General features: G+C 40.9%; 1 protein-coding gene across 1 annotated transcript in view; it reads left to right on the top strand.

Moving 5' to 3' along the window:
- LOC141174072 (uncharacterized) overlaps positions 1-20,183 on the top strand; it is a 369,120-nt gene that overhangs the window by 250,102 nt on the left and 98,835 nt on the right. Inside the window, exons 18-19 of the mRNA XM_073658713.1 lie at positions 10,611-13,922; positions 15,708-16,279. Coding sequence (XP_073514814.1) covers positions 10,611-13,922; positions 15,708-16,279 — 3,884 coding nt within the window. The remainder of the gene's footprint in view (positions 1-10,610; positions 13,923-15,707; positions 16,280-20,183) is intronic.

Raw genomic sequence — 20,183 nt, 5'->3', positions numbered from 1 at the left:
TCTCTCCTACGGTCGGTGCCGAGGAGGAGGAGAGCATTTTACAGAAAGGAGTTGTGGTGGCAGCATTGGACTCCGTTTTCGAGAATGGGATTCTGAAAGCTCAAGATGATGCTCCATCTAACACTCCCCATGGGAGGTTGTTCATGCCTAGAGCCTTTAGGAGAGATTTGTTTGTGGCGTGTCATGAGTCTCGGTTGGCAGATCATCCAGGAATTTCAGAGACTAAGAGACTTATCAGTCTCAGTTTTTGGTGGCCTGGATGGCAGAAGGAAGTTATCAAGTGGGTGCGTCAATGTACTGTGTGTGCTAGGTCAAAGGCTTCACATACTCCTGCTGTGGGGTTGCTTTGCCCTCTGGAGGTTTCTAGTGCGCCTTGGACGCATCTCACAATGGATTTTATTACTGATCTTTCTGTGTCCGAGGGTTTTCTGTCATCTGGGTGGTCATGGACTGTTTTAGTAAGATGTGTCATTTGGTTCCATTCATTAAGTTGCCCTGCGCCAAGACACTCGCTAAGACATTTCTTAAGGAGATTGTCAAGATTCATGGTGTTCCCACGGATATTGTTTCTGATAGAGGACCTCAATTTGTGGCTCGCTTTTGGCGTGCTTTTTGTGACAGGTTGGGAGTTCATTTGTCATTTTCGTCTGGGTGTCATCCTGAGTCTAATGGACAGACTGAAAGAAAGAACCAGGATGTTGAACAGTTTTTGCGTTGTTTTGTGGCGGACAATCAAGAGGTGTGGTCTGAGTTTCTGCCTCTCGCAGAATTTGCTCTTAACAATCATACATCCTCCTCTGCTGGGTGTTCTCCTTTTTTTTGTTGTACTGGGAGACATTCGTCTTTTGGTTTGTTCTCCAAATTGGGGGCGGAGGTGCCGGAGGAGGAGAATTTTTCCGGTGATTTGGAGAGAGTTTGGACTAATGTACGTTGCAACCTTCAAGAGACTAACAAGAAGTCGAAGAAGTATTTTGACAGGAAATGTAAGGAGGTTTTGTTTACTGTGGGTGACATGGTTTGGTTGTCCTCAAAGAACCTGCGGTTGAGGATTCCCTCTAAAAAACTGGGTCCTAAGTTTGTGGGTCCATTTAAAGTGCTTCAGGTTGTTAACCCGTCTGCTGTTAGGTTGGATATCCCTACTTCTTGGAAGATTAATTCTGTGTTTCATGTTTCCTTGTTGAAAAAGGCTGATGTATCAGATAGGGATTCCACTGTCACAGTTCCTCCTGTGGTGGAAGATGGCGAATATGAAATTTCTCGTATTCTGAATTCTACATGGCATAGAGGGAGATTATAGTATCTTGTCTCCTGGAAGGGTTTTGGTCCCGAAGATAACTCCTGGGTAAGGGCGGATGATGTCTCTGCTCCTAGGCTTGTTAGAGCTTTCCACAGGAGGTTTCCGGATAGGCCTGGGCCTGGAGCATCCGGAGGATCCTCATAAAAGAGCGGGTACTGTTAGAACCCTCCTGTTTGTTTTTCCATCTTGTGTTTTGCGGTCACGTGACCACCTGCCTTTATATTCCAGCTCCGCCCTCCTGGCTGTGCTGGACTTCAGTGTTTGACTGTTTCTCTAGCCAGGTGCTTCTGTGCCTTTCTCTGTCAGTTCGTTTGGTCCTTCTGGGACCTCTAGTACCTTTTTGTCTGTTTGTCTTTTTGTGTTCTGCAACAACTTCTCTGTTTAGGAGGAGTCCCATTTTTGGCCCAGTCCTTAGTTCTTTTAGGGACCACTCCCCTTATCCTATAGGTCTTCGTTCAGACTAGCCGAGGACTAAGGCGGGTCTGTTTGCTAGGAACAGGCAGCCCGCAACATCATAGGGATTCAGCTTAGTCTTACTGTAGGGACAGCTTTCCCCAATCTTTCCTTAGTATTTGTTACAGAACATAACAGCAGAAACTCAAGCATGTCACTCGAATACCCGCGATACTCAATGCATACGCGAGCACCTGATGCCAGCTCAAGTAGCGAGCACTTTCGCTCAACACTGGTCACCAAATCATCTTAATTTTTTTTTTCTTTGCTTTTGAAAAATCGCAGTCCTAACCCCAACCCTAATACGACCCCAACTCTAACCCTAGCCCAACCCTAACCCCTAGCCCAACCCTAACTCTAGCACAACGCTAACCCCAACCCTAATACAACCCTAACCCTAACACTAGCACAACCCTAACCCTAGAGTTTATTTTTTACGTCATTTCTCATGTGGTATAAGTGATTAGACGACTTTATTCGTTGGGTCGGTGCGATTACAGTGATACCAGATTCATATCGGGTTTTTATGATTGACAGCTGTCACACACTAAAAGACGCTATTTTTTTTACAAAGACTAGTTTTTGCATCAACATATTTTGAGAGCTATAATTTTTCCATATTTTGGCCAACGGAGTCATGTCACGGCTTGTTTTTGCGGGACAATTTGACATTTTTATTGGTACCATCTTCGGGCATGTGACATTTTTTGATCGCTTTCTATACCGATTTTTGGGAGGCAGAATAAACAAAAACCTGCAATTCCGGAATTTTTTTTTTTTATGCCATACCGCGTGTGGTAAAATTGATAAGGCAGCTTTATCCTTCGAGTCAGTACGTTTACAGCGGTACCGCATTTATATATTTTTTCATGTTTTGGAGATTTTACACAATAAAAACTATTTTCTAGAAAAAATTACTTTTTTGTATCGCTTTATTCTGATAGCTATAACTTTTATTTTTCGGCTGATGGAGCTGTATGGCTTGTTTTATTGCGGGACAAGATGATGTTTTCAGTGGTACCATTTTTATTTATATTCGTCTTTTTGATCGCATGTTATTCCATTTTTTGTTTGGCGGCATGATGATAAAGTATTGTTTTTTGCTTCTTTTTTTTTTTTTTTTTTTACCGTGCTCACTAAATGGGTTAACTAGTTGGACAATTTTATAGGTCAGGTCGTTCCAGATGCGGCGATAGCAAATATGTGTACTTTTATTGCTTTATTTATTTTTTCATAATAAATAAATATTATGGGTACAATATATTTTTATTTTTTGGAGATTATTTTTTTCATTTTTTTTATTTTTTTAAATTTTTAAAATTTTTTTTTTTCACTTTCCTACCTTTTTTTTTACTTTTACATATTGTCCCACTATGTGACTTTCACTTTTTTCAGCCTGATTGGCTGTATAGCATAGAGAGCAGCAGCTCCCTATGCCATGCAGCCTGTCAGCACTGCACACAGGGAGATATTACTTTGGTCATGCACTGCGCATGACCAAAGTAACTTCCTGCCTCCTGGTGACCCAGATGTTGTCATGATGACATTGGGTCATCATGACAACATCCGGGAGCCGCCGCAGACAAGGTGAGTACCGGAGCTTACCTCCCCGCTTGCCCCCGCAATGCTGCAATCGACTTTGATCGCAGCATTGCGGGGGTTAATGTGCTGGGAGCGCTGCGGGACCGCTCCCTGCACATAGCACTGGGTGTCAGCTGTTACACCGCACCACTTGTGTGTGGGCGTGATTTCATTATGCGTAATAGTACGTAGCTGGTCCATAAGTCCCAGGGCACAGCTATGTACTATTACTCACTTGGTCGGAAAAGGGTTACAGTTAAACAGAAAGGTATGAATTATAGGAGAGATCTCTTTTATATTTATTAATTTGTCATTCTATGTACATTACTGTACGCTCCATGTTTCGTATCAAATTTGGACAGCAAAATAATTCATATATATGAACTAGAGGATCAATACATATATCATTGCATGTTTTTTGCTTTTGCACACCTACTAATTACACAAGTTATTTTCAGCCTCTCTCTGATTGGCTGTGTTTAGCTTAAAACAAGACCATTGTTGTTATGATAGGCTACAAGCACTAAGGAAAGACAGGAGATCTGTCCCTACAATAGAACTAAGCTAGATCCCTATGATGTAACGGGGAACCTGATCCTGCGATCAGACCCGCTAAAGTCCTCAGCTAGTCTGAACGAAGACCTATAGATGTGAGGGAGGGATCCCTACAAGAACTAGGGACTGGGAGAAAGATGGACACCTCCTAGCAGAAATTGTAGCAGTAAAAAGACAAACACACAACATAGAACATAAAGGTCAAAAGACCTAGCTAAACCGACTGAGAAAGGTTACAAAGCACCTGGCTAGCTTAAGAGTAGAAATTACAATGAAATCCAGCATGGCCAGAAGGGCGGAGCAGGATTAAATAGGCAAAAAGGTCATGTGACCAGCAAAATAGAAAAAACCTAACAGGAGAGTTCTAACAGTACCCCCTCTTCTAAGAGGATCCTCCGGATCCCCTAGGACCAGGCTTGTCAGGAAACCTCTTGTGAAACGCTCTGACAAGTCTGGAAGCAGAAACATCATCCGCCCTCGCCCATGAGTTATCCTCGGGACCGAAACCCTTCCAAGCGACGAGATACTGCAAACTCCCCCTATACCATCTAGAATTAAGGATGCGGGAAATTTCATATTCCCCGTCCTCCACCACCGGAGGAACAGTGGCAATGGCGTCTCTATCTGATACATCAGCTTTTTTCAATAGAGAAACATGAAACACCGGATTAATCTTCCAGGAGGTAGGAACCTCCAACCTAACAGCAGATTGGTTAACTACCTGAAGCACCTTAAAGGGCCCTACAAACTTGGGACCCAATTTTTTAGAAGGAATCCTCAACCGCAGATTCTTAGAGGACAACCAAACCATGTCACCAACCGTAAACAAAACCTCTTGACGTTTCCTGTCAAAGTACCTCTTAGATTTTTTGTTAGCCTCCTGAAGATTACCACGCACATCCGTCCAAACTCTCTCCAAATCACCGGAAAAACTCTCCTCCTCAGGCACAGCTGATACCAATTTGGAGAATGACCCAAAAGACAGATGTCTCCCAGAACAACAAAAAAAAGGCGAACACCCAGCAGAAGAGGATGTATGGTTGTTAAGAGCAAATTCAGCAAGCGGCAGAAACTCAGACCACCCCTCTTGATTGTCTGCCACAAAACAACGCAAGAACTGCTCAACATCCTGATTCTTCCTTTCTGTCTGGCCATTAGACTCAGGATGATATCCAGATGAAAACGACAAATTAACTCCCAACCTGTCACAAAAGGCACGCCAAAAACGAGCCACGAACTGAGGTCCCCTATCAGAAACAATGTCAGTAGGAACACCATGGAGTCTGACAATTTCCTTGACAAACGCCTTAGCGATTGTCTTAGCGCAGGGCAGTTTGATGAAGGGAACCAAGTGACACATCTTGCTAATACGGTCCACGACCACCCAGATGACCGTGAAACCCTCAGAGGAGGGAAGGTCAGTAATAAAGTCCATAGCCAGATGTGTCCAAGGTGCACTAAGAACCTCCAGAGGGCAAAGCAACCCCGCAGCAGGAGTATGAGAAGACTTAGATCTAGCACACACAGTACATTGACACACCCACTTAATGACTTCCTTCTGGCATCCAGGCCACCAAAAACTGCGACCCACAAGTCTCTTGGTCTCAGAAATTCCTGGATGACCTGCCAACCGAGACTCATGACACTCAACAAACAAATCTCTCCTAAAGGTCCTAGGCACAAACAACCTCCCACGGGGAGTGTTAGATGGGGCATTCTCCTGTGCTTTAAGAATCTCATCTTCCAAAACGGAGTCCAATGCAGCAATCACAACACCTTCTTGTAAAATGCTCTCCTCCTCCTCAGCACCGACCATGGGAGAAAAGCTGCGAGACAACGCATCAGCTTTAACATTCTTGGTACCCGGGATGTAAGTAACGGAAAAATTAAACCGCGAAAAAAAAAGTGCCCACCTAGCCTGACGGGCATTTAAGTGCTTGGCAGCATCAAGATAGATCAGATTTTTATGATCAGTGAAAACCTGAATGGGAAATTCAGCACCTTCCAAGAGATGATGCCAGTGTTCAAATGCGAGTTTAATAGCCAGCAATTCCCGATTACCAATATCGTAATTAAGTTCAGTCTCAGAAAATTTTTTTGAAAAAAAGCCACAGGGATGTACTCCATCCTTGTTTTCCTGAGACAACACCGTACCGACCCCCACAGAAGAAGCATCAACCTCAACCAAAAACGGCTTAGTCACATCAGGCTGCTTAATGATGGGGGCAGAGCTGAACCTCTCCTTTAGAAACACAAACGCTTCAATGGCCTCAGTAGTCCACTGAACCATATTAGCACCTTTCCTGGTGAGATCGGTCAGTGGTTTAACAATAATAGAAAAATTTTTTATGAATTTTCTGTAATAATTGGCGAAACCCAAAAACCTCTGTATCGATTTAAAACCAATAGGCCTAGGCCATTCCTGCACAGCTTGAACTTTAACCGGGTCCATCTCAAAGCCCTCGCTGGAGATAATGTAGCCCAAAAAACTAATTCTCTGTACAGCGAACTCACATTTCTCTAGCTTAGCAAAAAGCGAACTGTCAATTAATAACTGTAATACCTCACGTACGCTCCACCAATGAGACTCCAGATCAGGCGAATAAATCAAAATGTCATCCAAATACACAACCACATTTTTGCCGATCAAAGGTCTAAGGATGTCATTAATAAGATTCTGAAAAAATGCTGGTGCATTGGTAAGACCAAAAGGCATAACCAGATTCTCAAAATGACCCACAGGAGTGTTAAAAGCAGTCTTCCATTCATCACCCTCCTTCATGCGCAACAAATTGTATGCCCCCCGGAGATCAATTTTAGAGAACCACTTGGCCCCCACTAACTGGTTAAACAAATCAGGAATCAATGGCAGTGGGTAGGAATTACGTACAGTAATTTTATTAATCTCGCGAAAGTCCAGACAAGGACGTAAACCGCCGTCCTTTTTTTTAACAAAAAAAAATCCAACAGCCACAGGTGACTTAGAGGGTCTGATATGACCGGCGGCCAAGCTCGTCTGTATGTATTCCTCCAAAGCCTTTCTCTCAGGACTAGTAAGATTAAATAAACGACTTTTAGGAAGAGTCGCTCCAGGGACAAATTCAATGGTACAATCATAGTCTCTATGGGGAGGCAAAATTTGCGACTCCTCCTCAGAAAAAACTTTCCAAAAATCCTGAATAGGTACAGATAATTCCCCTTTATCCACAGCAGCAATGCGCCCATTACAACACTTGTCATAACACTTAGGGCTCCAGGACTTAATTTCATTAGTAGACCAATCCAGTACAGGATTGTGCAATTTTAACCAGGGTAACCCCAAAATTACTGGAGAAGGCAAATTATTTAATACTACCAAATCCAAATTTTCTTGGTGAATACCATTAATAGAGAGGGGAAATTCATAAACCTTGTGAGTAACACATTTCAAGGGAGAGCCATCGACAGAAACCACGGCAATAGGGGATGACAAAAGTTTGGGTTTTAATTTAAGTTTTTCCAAGAATCCCCCATCAATCACATTCAGAGTAGAACCACAATCCACAAATACCCGAAATTCAATTAATTCTTCCTGAGCTGCAGTAGTAGCAGAAAGAAATACCCCCTTAGTGTTTAAACAGGCTATACGGGCGTAACTGACCTTTTTTTTTCTTTGTTCATACGAAGCACACAGTTCTTAATGAAATGGTCAGATTTTCCGCAATAAAAGCACAAACCTTCAGAAAACCTGCGGTCTTTTTCCTGAGAGCGGGGTGACATCGCCCCAATCTCCATCGGCTCTCCAATGTCAGTACAGACCCTCTCAAGACTAGGAGCTGACATGGCAAAGGATTTATTCTCATTAACCCTTGCATGCAGTCTTCTGTCCACCCGTATAGCTAATTGCATTGCCTCCTGCAAGTTTCCAGGTGTAGGATAAGCAATAAGCAGATCCTTAACCCTTTCACCTAGCCCAGCAAGAAACAAACTTTTCAGAGCTGAATCGTTCCACCCCACCTGAGCAGACCACCGACGGAAGTAAGTACAATAATTTTCCACATTACCTGATCCCTGTCTCAAAAGTCTCAATTCCGTCTCAGCTGATGAGACACGATCAGGATCATCATACAACAACCCCAAAGCAGAAAAAAAACTATCCACTGATCTAAAGCACGGATCACTAGGTTGGAGAGAAAAGGCCCATCCCTGAGGTTCTTTGCGCAAAAGTGACATTATGAACCCTATGCGCTGTGATTCATCACCAGAGGATCTGGGTCTCAAACGAAAATACAATAAACAAGCATTTTTAAAGGAAAAAAAATCTTGTTGTTCACCAAAAAATAAATCAGGCAATCGTACCTTTGGCTCCACAAAATGCGCTCCAGAACAGCTACTCACGTGTTGTTGGAGCTCGGCCACCTCCAGAGAGAGTCCCTGCAGGCGTTGAGCCAAATCCTGAACCGACACCATGATGGAAACTGGAGGTCTTTCCTTAGAGATATTTTTGGGCTGGACTTACTCTTATGATAGGCTACAAGCACTAAGGAAAGACAGGAGATCTGTCCCTACAATAGAACTAAGCTAGATCCCTACGATGTAACGAGGAACCTGATCCTGCGATCAGACCCGCTAAAGTCCTCAGCTAGTCTGAACGAAGACCTATAGATGTGAGGGAGGGATCCCTACAAGAACTAGGGACTGGGAGAAAGATGGACACCTCCTAGCAGAAATTGTAGCAGTAAAAAGACAAACACACAACATAGAACATAAAGGTCAAAAGACCTAGCTAAACTGACTGAGAAAGGTTACAAAGCACCTGGCTAGCTTAAGAGTAGAAATTACAATGAAGTCCAGCACGGCCAGAAGGGCGGAGCAGGATTAAATAGGCAAAAAGGTCATGTGACCAGCAAAATAGAAAAAACCTAACAGGAGAGTTCTAACAATTGTCATTTCATTACTATACTATGATTCTAGGACTCCAGAAACGCGTCAGTTTTTTATCTCTGTATGTCGGGTTTTATGGTTTAAAGAAATAAAATAGTGCTTTTATTTCCCCTGTGGAAGTGCTGCTCTTTTCAGTTGTCTAAATTTACCACTATTCATATCTAAAATCACTAAAATTGATGTCAGGTTTTAAAAAAAGCCCTTTGTCAGGAAGGTCAAAACAGTTTTCGATGGTAAGGAGTTAAAAGTATTTAGGAATTTATCAATTATTATATTTTTCTTTTCCACACATATACCTCACATATCTTACACATATCACACAAAATTAATCCTTATTTTAACCCTTTACCACACACCATTGAAAATTTACTTAACCACTGCTGGAAACAACCTCCTCCTCATTATATGTCAGTGAACAGAAACTCCAGACCCATATACTAGTAATAGTAATGATTAAACCTACAGCAACATAGAAGCACAAGCCATTGCAGTATAAATACACCAATCTTTATTTAATTAAATTATACATATAAAATCACATTTAAAAGGGGAAAATATAGCAGAATAAACCCCATCAATAAGCAATACCAATTCATTCCACAAGATGAAGCTCAAACTCCATATACAGACTAATGTGTCTCTCAGCACAAGTATTGACAACTACCAGAATGCTATTATATCAATGTACTCCTCAGAATTGTTAAATCCTAAATGAAAAAAGAGGATATATAAAGTGCATATGTGCCAAATTGTAAATAGTAGTATATCATGCTCATCTAAATCCATGCGATGTTGTTAAAAGAAGGAGTGCGTTTCTCGGTATGCTTCTTACTGGGTGAATAGATCAAAGATCAAAGATCTATCTCCCCAGGAAGAAACATACAGCAAAATGCGTGTCGGGACAAGGAACACTTCAAACAGGTTGTACATTTCATTCCCAGCAATTTAATTCTTATGACCTCCCATATGGTGTATACTCTATAGGTTTCTCTATACATCTTTGCACTATGTTAGGCACTTTATACTGAGGGACTAAATGATGCATTATTGAATAAATTCCTATACTATTGATAGTAGGATTAATTTTCCGCATAAGCATCTTGCATTTTGTTCCCCTCTATTATAAGTATATAATTATACACTGCATGATTTTATACTCAAGCACTCCTTCTTGTAACAACATCGCATGGATTTAGATGAGCATGATATACTATATTATTTACAATTTAACACATATGCACTTTATATATCCTCTTTTTTCATTTAGGATTTAACAATTCTGAGGAGTACATTGATATATTAGCCATCTGGTAGTTGTAAATACTTTTGCTGAGAGACACATTAGTCTGTATAAGATGTTTGAGCTTCATCTTGTGGAATGAATTGGTTTTGCTGATTGATGGGGTTTATTCTGCTATGTTTTCCCCTTTTAAATTTGATTTTATATGCCTAATTTAATTAAATAAAGATTGATGTATTTATATTGCAATGACTTGTGCTTCTATGTTGCTGTAGGTTAAATATTTGATTGAAGTGCCATAAATACAAAGGCTTTATTCTAGGTTTATCTAGTAATAGTAATAAGTTGCCAATGGGCCCTCAAAAATCTAACATTTATCACTAATTGTACAGGTGATAGAATAGGGGATAAGTGCTGGAATTCCTTTAATTCATATAAAAAAAATTGATATAAGGGCTATTACAAATATTAATTTATACTTTGGTACAAACAGGATAAATGTCATAAGTTATTGCTTTCTACAGAAATGCATCATTTTCTTCTTTTTTATTTTTTCTACAGTAAAGACAACCACCACATCTACCCTTACTACCACATACTCTTCAACAAAAACAATACTTACAAGTACATCTACAACAAGTAAAACTACAACACAGACTACTTCACCAACTACAGTCTGTAAAGAAATATGTGACTGGACGCAGTATTATAATTTACATAATGTTACATACGGACACAATGGAGGGGACATGGAAAATCTTACCCAAATAAAAAATGCTGGTATTGCAATATGTGAAAATCCAAAAAATATTGACTGCAGAACAACAAATAACAAATATAAACAGCAAATAATTATTTGTAGCCTAAAACAAGGTTTGATATGTGAAAATATGCATCAATATACACATTTTTTTACATGCTATGAATATGAGGTCAGCTATCTTTGCTGTAAGCCTTACTGTGAAACTACATCCATAAAAACAACAACTCCAAAAACCACAACACCTACAACAACATCCTCTACAACTATAAATCCAACCACCACTCCAACAATCAAAACACCCACAACTACAACACCTAAAACCACAACCCCAACAAGCACAGCACCCACAACCACAACTCCAAAAACAACACCCACAACCACAATGTCCACAACCCAAATGACAACACCCACAACCACAAAGTTCACAACCACAATGACCACAACCAGAACCCCAACAACCACAACTCCAATAACTACAATCAGAACAACAACGCCCACAGCCACAAAGCCCACAACTACAACACCCAATACCACAACTCCACCAAGCACCGCACCCACAACCCCAACTCCAAAAACAACAACTACAATGTCCACAACCCAAACAACAACACCTACAACCCCGAGGTTCACAACCACACTGACCATAACCCCAACAACCACAATGCCCACAACCACAACTCCAATAACTACAATAAGAACAACAACACCCACAACGACAAAGCCCACAACTGCAACACCCAAAACCACAACCCCAACAAGCACAGCACCCACAACCACAACTCCAAAAACCACAATGTCCACAACCCAAACAACAACACCCACAACCACAAGTTTCACAACCACAATTACCACAACCAGAACCCCAACAACCACAATGCCCACAACCACAACTCCAATAACTACAATAAGAACAACAACACCCACAACGACAAAGCCCACAACTGCAACACCCAAAACCACAACCCCAACAAGCACAGCACCCACAACCACAACTCCAAAAACCACAATGTCCACAGCCCAAACAACAACACCCACAACCACAAGTTTCACAACCACAATTACCACAACCAGAACCCCAACAACCACAATGCCCACAACCACAACTCCAATAACTACAATCAGAACAACAACACCCACAACCACAAAGCCCACAACTACAACACCCAAAACCACAACCCCAACAAGCACAGCACCTACAACCACAACTCCAAAAACCACAATGTCCACAACCCAAACAACAACACCCACAACCACAAGGTTCACAACCACAATGACCACAACCAGAACCCCAACAACCACAATGCCCACAACCACAACTCCAATTACTACAATCAGAACAACAATGACCACAACCACAAATCCCACAACTACAACACCCAAAACCACAACCCCAACAAGCACAGCACCTACAACCACAACTACAACTACAAAAACTACAATGTCCACAACCCAAACAACAACACCCACAACCACAAGTTTCACAACCACAATGACCACAACCAGAACCCCAACAACCACAATGCCCACAACCACAACTCCTATTACTACAATCAGAACAACAACGCCCACAACCACAAAGCCCACAACTACAACACCCAAAACCACAACTCCAATAAGCACTGCACCCACAACCACAACTCCAAAAACCACAATGTCCACAACCCAAACAATACCCACAACCACGAGGTTCACAACCACAATGACCACAACCAGAACCCAAACAACCACAACGCCCTCAATCACAACTCTAATAACTACAAGCAGAGCAACAACGCCCACAACCACAATTCCCACAACTACAACACCCAAAACCACAACCCCACCAAGCACCGCACCCACAACCACAACTCCAAAAACAACAACCACAATGTCCACAACCCAAACAACAACACCGATAACCACGATGTTCACAACCACAATGACCACAACCAGAACCCCAACAACTACATTGCCCCCAACCACAACTCCAAAAACTACAATCAGAACAACAACGCCCACAACCACAAACCCCACAACTACAACACCCAAAACCACAAGCACAGCACTCACAACTCCAACTCCAAAAACAACACCCACAACCACAATATCCACAACCAAAACAACAACACCCATAACCACGAGGTTCACAACCTCAACATCCACAACCAGAACCCCAACCACAACACCCATAACCACAACTCCAATAATTACAACCCAAACAACTACAACGCCCAAAACTACCACAACTACAGTTCTAACAACCACAACAAAGACAACCACAATCACAAAAACCACATTGCCTTCAACCACAATCACAACATCCGCAACCACAACCCCAACAACCACAAAGTCTGCAACCACAACCCCAACAAGAACAACACCCACAATCACATCATCCACAACCCCAACAACCTCAACACCCACAACCAGGATCTCCACAATCACAACTACAACATCCACAACTCCAAAAACCTCAACATTCACAACCACAACACCAACAACCACACCAAAAACATCAACACCTGCAACCACAACCACGAGTTCCACTACCACAACCCCAATAACTACAACCCTAACAACCACAAAGTCCACAGCCAAAACCATAACACCCACAATCACAATTCTAACAACCCCATCAACCACAATAACCAAAACCACAACACCCAAAACCGAAACCCCAACAACCACATTTCCAACAACCACCATGTCCATAACCACAACCCCAACAATCACAACTCCAAAGTCCACAACCCCAACTACAATATCCATAACGACAAGAACCACAATGCCAACAACTACAATGTCTACCATATCCACCACTCCAACAACCACAAGGCCCACAAGCACAACCCCAACAGCCACAACACCCACAACAACAAGAACAACCCCAACTACAACATACAAAACAACCACAACACTCACAAAATCCTCAACCCTAACAACGACAATTCTCATAACAACTCCAAAAATCACAACACCCACAACCAGAGTGACAACATCAGCAAATATAACACCAACAACAACAATGACCACAACCAGGACAACAACTCAAACAAGCACAACCCCAAAAACTACAACATTATCAACAACAATGTGCAATTGCTACGTGGGAGATAAAGTATTCAAACCAGGTATGTGAAATTCATACTCTACATGTATGTTTTATGTATGTATGTCACTGAGTATTATGTTTATAGAACATCCATAAATCTTACTCATTAGACTAACATAGAGAAAAGGTGCATGCAAGAAATTATAGCTCTCCAATAGAAATGTAGAAAGACCCTGCTCCCAATTCCTCACATTTTAACTGTAATGCCTGTTTTGTTTTTAGATCCTAAACTAGTTTGTTAAATAAGCCCTTCCCGCAAATCTATGTGTTATCCAAATTCTGGGAATGAGTTCTCATGTGTGGAGGGAGCTCAGGAGCTAAGCTCCCTTCATACGCTGAAGATACTGGGATACTAGCTAGTTAAAATACCCAGTATCCGTCTCTACCAGCCGTGGTTGGTGCCTAGCTACAGCTGTTAACCACTTAAATGCCTCTTTCAGCATCATATAAATGGAACCCATACCGATCACCGCGTGCAGTCTCTCATCAGCTCCCTGCGACATGATAGTAGGGTCCAATGGGTTACTATGACAGACAGGTATTTGCTGTAGACCTCCACTGCTGTTCTCAGTCCTTGTGATAAGTTTAGTTGCAGGCTGAGCTCCAGAGCATATCAATATTTTCATTATATACTGCAATACTATGATATTGAAGTATATTGTACAAGTGCAACATCATCAAATGAACCCAGGTTCAAGTCCCCTAAGGGGACAAACAAATTTAAAGGAAAAAGTTTTAAAAAAAAACTCAAAATGAAAAAAATATTTAAAAGTTCAAATCACCCCACTTTTCCACTGTTTAAAATAAAGAAAGGAAAACATTTTTGGTATTGCCGTGTTTGTAAAAGTCCAATCTATTAAAATATGAAATTAATTAACCAGATCTGTAAACCACAAATATAGAAAGCTTTAGAATGCCAGAATTATGTTTTTTGGTATCCTCATCTCTTTAAAAAAAATAAATAATAAGCAATAAAAGTAGCATATGTACACAAAATTGGTATAAAAAATGTCAACTCACCGTGCATGAAACAAGCCCTCACTCAGCCTCAAAAAACAGAAAAATTAAAATGTTGAAGGTATCGGAAAATGGCGACTGAAAGCAAAAAAAATAAATTTCACAATATTCTGAATTTTTTTCATCACTTATATAGAAAAAAAATCCACACATGTTTGGTATCACCACAATCAGATTGACATAGATAATTATATTTATACTACACAGTGTACAATATAAAAATGACCCCAACCCCCTCAAGAAGTGAAATTGCATTTTTTTCACCATTTCATCACACTCAGAATTTTTTTGCCATTTTTCTGTACATTGTATGGTAAAAGAATGAATGGTGCCATTCAAAACAACAACTCGTCTCACAAATAAACCAAGTCCAGATACAGCTATGTCAACGGAAAAATAAAACAGTTATGGCTCTTTAAAGAAGGCATGGAAAAAAACAAAAGCTCAAAAATGAAAAATTTCCTGATCTTTAATGGGCTAAGTTCATAATATACATAATATACAGTATTAGAGGTGAGCTGTTTTATTTTTCTGACTTGAATATTTGTAGATAAAAGACTAAATGCAGCCATCTCTAAGGGAACTATCCACAAATAGATGTACGGTATACATTATAGCACTAAACTATATACAGTAAGCTCCCCCCCCCCCCGTTTTGTCTGTCAGGCAACATGCTGAAATGCGTTTTCAAAATATTTGTTTATTTTCAGTGAATGAGAACATTCTTGCTTAAATTCATTAAATACGTTGGGTATATTTGTATTTTTCATTATTTTTATTTTTTCAGGTGACACCATTTTAATTGGAAAAGATAGTAGCGGTTGCAATATTTCTGAAGTGTGCAGTGAGAAATGTGAAGTTCGTAAATTTCGGTTCTGTCTCACTACTTCAAGTGCCACAACAAGGACTTCACCTACCACTTCAATAACAACAACCGTTACAACACCACAAGAAACCACAACAGCATCAACTACTAAAACTACAGCCAAAACATCAACAACTTCACAAACTTCAACCACAGCAAAAACTACTATGCCACCTTCCACTGCCTCAACAACTACTCAATTAACTACTCTTACTACTCCTGAAACTATTTCCTCTACCACTACACCTAAACCGAGTACAACCTCCTCATCAACTTCAACAACTCAAACTACCACTAGAACAACTACTCCTTATATTATAACTACCACTCCATCTTCTACCAAAACAGCAACAACTACTCAAACTACCAGTAAAACAACAACCCCATCTACTAGTACATCAACAACTAAAACTACTACCATAAGGACATCAACTAGCCAAATAACCACTTCAGAACAAACAACTACTTCGCTACATGATTGCAATGGAAGAAAGGTGACTAAATGAAAGTAAATGTGTCTGTTTGTGTGTAAGCAACAAATTTTCCTTATATTTGCAGTTTAGCAAAATTATTTGCACCGTTCACGTATCGGCTCATTCCATCCAACCCATAGTATACAACAGCTAAATCGATTCAACTATTAATTTCCTGAATTCAGCAAAATTTAATTTCAAACATGTGATATTGATGTATTCCAAAGATGGGTAAATGGATTCTAAATTAATTTTCAAATTGATTGAGCATGAATTTTTTTTCAGAAAAATTGTTTGTTTTTGCCAACATGTGTTTTTTTGCAGGTATTTATGATGTTTTACCTTTAGAGTTTTTCAAAAGAATCCATATATTTTAGTTAGAAAAAAATCTGAAAAATGGCAAGCAGATGACCTCCATTTTGTTGAATTATAAAAGGCTAGAAAGGGGTTAAAAAACCTTGCCTCTCCTGGGTTCTTCTTATACCTGTCTCACCTCTGTTGATCCTCTGATAGGGATGAGTGGACCCGTGGATGTTCGAGTTCATTGGGATCGATCAAACTGTTGTCCAAAGTTCGGGTACCAGAACTTGACCTGAACCCAAATAACATAAAAGCCAATGGGGACCCGAACTTTAGTGCTGTAAAATTGCTGTAAAATGGTCATAGTAAGGGCTAGGGGGCTATGAAAGTAAGCAAAATGGGGGTAAGAACAGGAGAATTGCCTTGCAAACAAATGTGGATAGGAAAATTACTTAAAATAACATTAAAAAATAACAATAATAATCCAATATCCATGGACTTTCCCAGTTTTTTAATATCAGCTCACAGCTATTTGTTTTGCCTTTGGTGGTTATAAAAAATGGCGTGGGGGTTCCCCCCCTATTCTGGCGCTTTGCCCGGCTCTTCCTGATTGCCCTGGTGCGTTGGCAATTGAGGTAATAGTTTTTGGGGTTGATGTCAGCTGTGTAATGTCAGGTATCATTATGCCCAGGTGTTAGTAAGAGAATCGGTGGACGTCATGGGAATGTCATGGATAACATCGGACTTGCGGGGATTATTTTTTTAATAATAAATGGTTGAACCAGGGAATGTGTCGGGGAGTCTTTATTCAAATAAACTTTTTTTTTCTGTGTGTGTCTTTTCATTTTTAAATATGGAGTTATAAATGGGGGTGTCTGATAGGTGCCTCTCCATTACTAACCCCTGGGCTTAATGTAAGCCAGCTGCTGACATCAACTCTACAATCCCATTACCCTGATTGCCACCACATCAGGGCAACCAGGAAGGGCCAAGGCTTATCGCCAGAGTTGGCGCATTTAATGGATGCACCATTTCTGGGGTGGCTGAAGACTGGTCTTATTAGTCTGCGAAGGGGCCAATGTCCATGGACTTTCCAGCCTATTAATATCAGCCCCCAGCGGTCTGCTTTTCCTTTGCTCGTTATTAAAAATAGGAGGAGCACCACATCATTTTTTAGGTTTCCCCCCAGCTTAATTAGACCAGCTGACAGCTGTCTGTTTTCTCTCGGCTGGTTATTAAAAATAGGGGTGAATCCACATTGTTATTTTTAGTTAATTATTTCTTTTTTACATGGTTATACAGGCCGAGTCACGTGGTGTGCCAGCCTATCACAGCCATACCAATACTCAGTATGGTTGTGATGGCTGAGGAAGAACCAATAGCCTAAAAACTTGTTGATTGACTGCAGCCTTTCAACAAGCTTTATTGAGCATCCAAACTCCAAACACTAACACGGACCTCTGGAAATAGTCTGTGTTCGCTCATCTCTATTCTATGATTGTCTCTTCTATCTTTTAGCTTCTAACAGTTCATTCATTCACCAGCCCCTATGTGGTCACATGTAATGCAAAGCAAATCAATGATGTGTGTCACACTCCATGTGACCCCATGCTGCACAATGCACATCATTGACATGCGTTTCACCCCATGTGGCAAATCCTAGCTAGAAGAAAGATAGACTTTAGAAGAGATAGTCATACATCCGGCAGTAGTAGTTGGTAGAACAGGCACTAAGAGGGTGGAGGAGATGTGAGTATGCAATTTGTTTATGAATTATGTTAGGGAAGAAGGAAGTATCCTGCTGAAAAACAATGACAATCTAAAACAGGAATGAAGGAATGATGGTTTAATGTCAATGCGTTTCAGAGTCACCCCAACTTTTTCCAGAGTCACACAGGACTGTGTTTTTGCCTTTGAATTGAAGGGATTTGTCCACATCAAATTTTGGCAATTTTGGCAAATTTACTCAGCTCTGTGTACCTTCTTTCTTAAAGATAAATTGTCGGTTCTCCTGACCTGAGCTTGACAGCTGCATAAAAACACATGCTGTCACGCTCAGGTTAGGAAAGCCGACGGCCAGTCCGGGAATTGCGAAAAGATCTTCGCATGAGTACTACAGCCGTCTAACTGCACCCTAACTGTCACAGATGTTAGCGCAGAGGAGTGGACAGAATTATGGGCAGGAGTAGGGGTGAGTATTCACTTTTGATTTACATACACTTGACTAGCAGGTGCACAGCTCTGAATTGTCCGGAGCTTACAGCAGGATAACAGGTCAAGGTTCAGAAGTTTTACTTTTAAATGACACCATTCATTGTGCCCCATAGTGTACTGGAAAACGGGAAAAGAATTACAAGTGCAGTGAAAGTGCAACAAAAGTGCAATTTCACAATGATTTTGGGGTTTTTTTTACTTACCATGTTCAATATATGGTAAAACTGACATGGCAATATTATTCCCCAGGCCAGTACAAGTATGCAGATACCAAACGTGTACAGTTTTTTATTTAAATGGTGAAAACAAATTCAGAAATTTGTCAAAAATAAAATGTTGCTTTTGTTGCCATTTTCCTGGGCAAGCAAATTTCTTAATTTATGGGATCTGGGGCTGTGTGAGGGCTTATATTTTGTACCCAGAGCTGACATTTTTACTGATACCATTTTGCGGTAGATATGAAGTTTTGATCGCCTTTTATTGCATTTTATTGCAATGTTGTGATGACTAACAAACCGTAATTATAGAGTTTTAATTTTTTTTCTTGTTGCCGTTTACCGATCAGATTAAAGGGGTTGTCCACTACTAGGACAACCCCTTCTTGAACTAAATGTTTGGCCCCAATAAAATAAAAATCCTATACTCACCTCCCGAGCTGGCGCCATTCCAGCGGTGTCAGCTCTCGCTGTCCGGGGCTGTGATGCAATAGAATGACATATGGTGCCCGGCACCCAATCAGCACTGGCGTCACTGTCCCCGCCTCCTGTCGAATTGAACATGAATAGGAAGTCAGAGATCAGCTGCAGCCTGGACTTCCTCTTCATGTTTGATTTGTTCAACGATGGGGACAGTGACAACGGCGCTGATTGGGAGCCGGGCGCTAAGAGTCATTCCACCACATCACAGCCTTGGTACCGTGAGTGCTGACACCGCTGGAACGGCGCCGGCACTGGAGGTGATTATAGTTTTTTTATTTTATTGGGGCCAAACATTTAGTTAAAAAAGCCGTTGACCTAGTAGTGGACAAACCCTGTAATTTATTTTATATTTTGATGTATCAGACATTTCTGAACGCAGCGATACCAAATATGTTGATATTTTACTTTTTTTATTGCTAAATTTTTAATGGGGAAAAAGAGAGGTGATTTGGACTTTTCTGGGGGTTTTTTAATATTTTTTAAAACTTTTTTTTTACTTTTTACTGTATTTAATAGTCCCTTTAGGAGACTTGAAGCTGCGATTGTCTGACCACTAGTGTTGAGCGAACATGCTCGACACTGCTCGGTACTCGCCCGAGCATCACGCTACTCGGGATGTTCGGCGAGCACCGAGCATTTCCGGGTTACTCGGGCGGGAGCTCGGGTCTCCGCCCTGCATGTTTGGCGCTCTTTACAGAGCCAATGAACATGCA

This window comes from Phyllobates terribilis, unplaced genomic scaffold, assembly GCF_046119375.1.
Source record: "Phyllobates terribilis strain yellow unplaced genomic scaffold, ASM4611937v1 Scaffold_13__5_contigs__length_258822181, whole genome shotgun sequence".
Taxonomy (NCBI): domain Eukaryota; kingdom Metazoa; phylum Chordata; class Amphibia; order Anura; family Dendrobatidae; genus Phyllobates; species Phyllobates terribilis.
The sequence above is the reverse complement of the archived record's forward strand: the minus strand, read 5'-3'. Positions and strand labels throughout refer to the sequence as shown.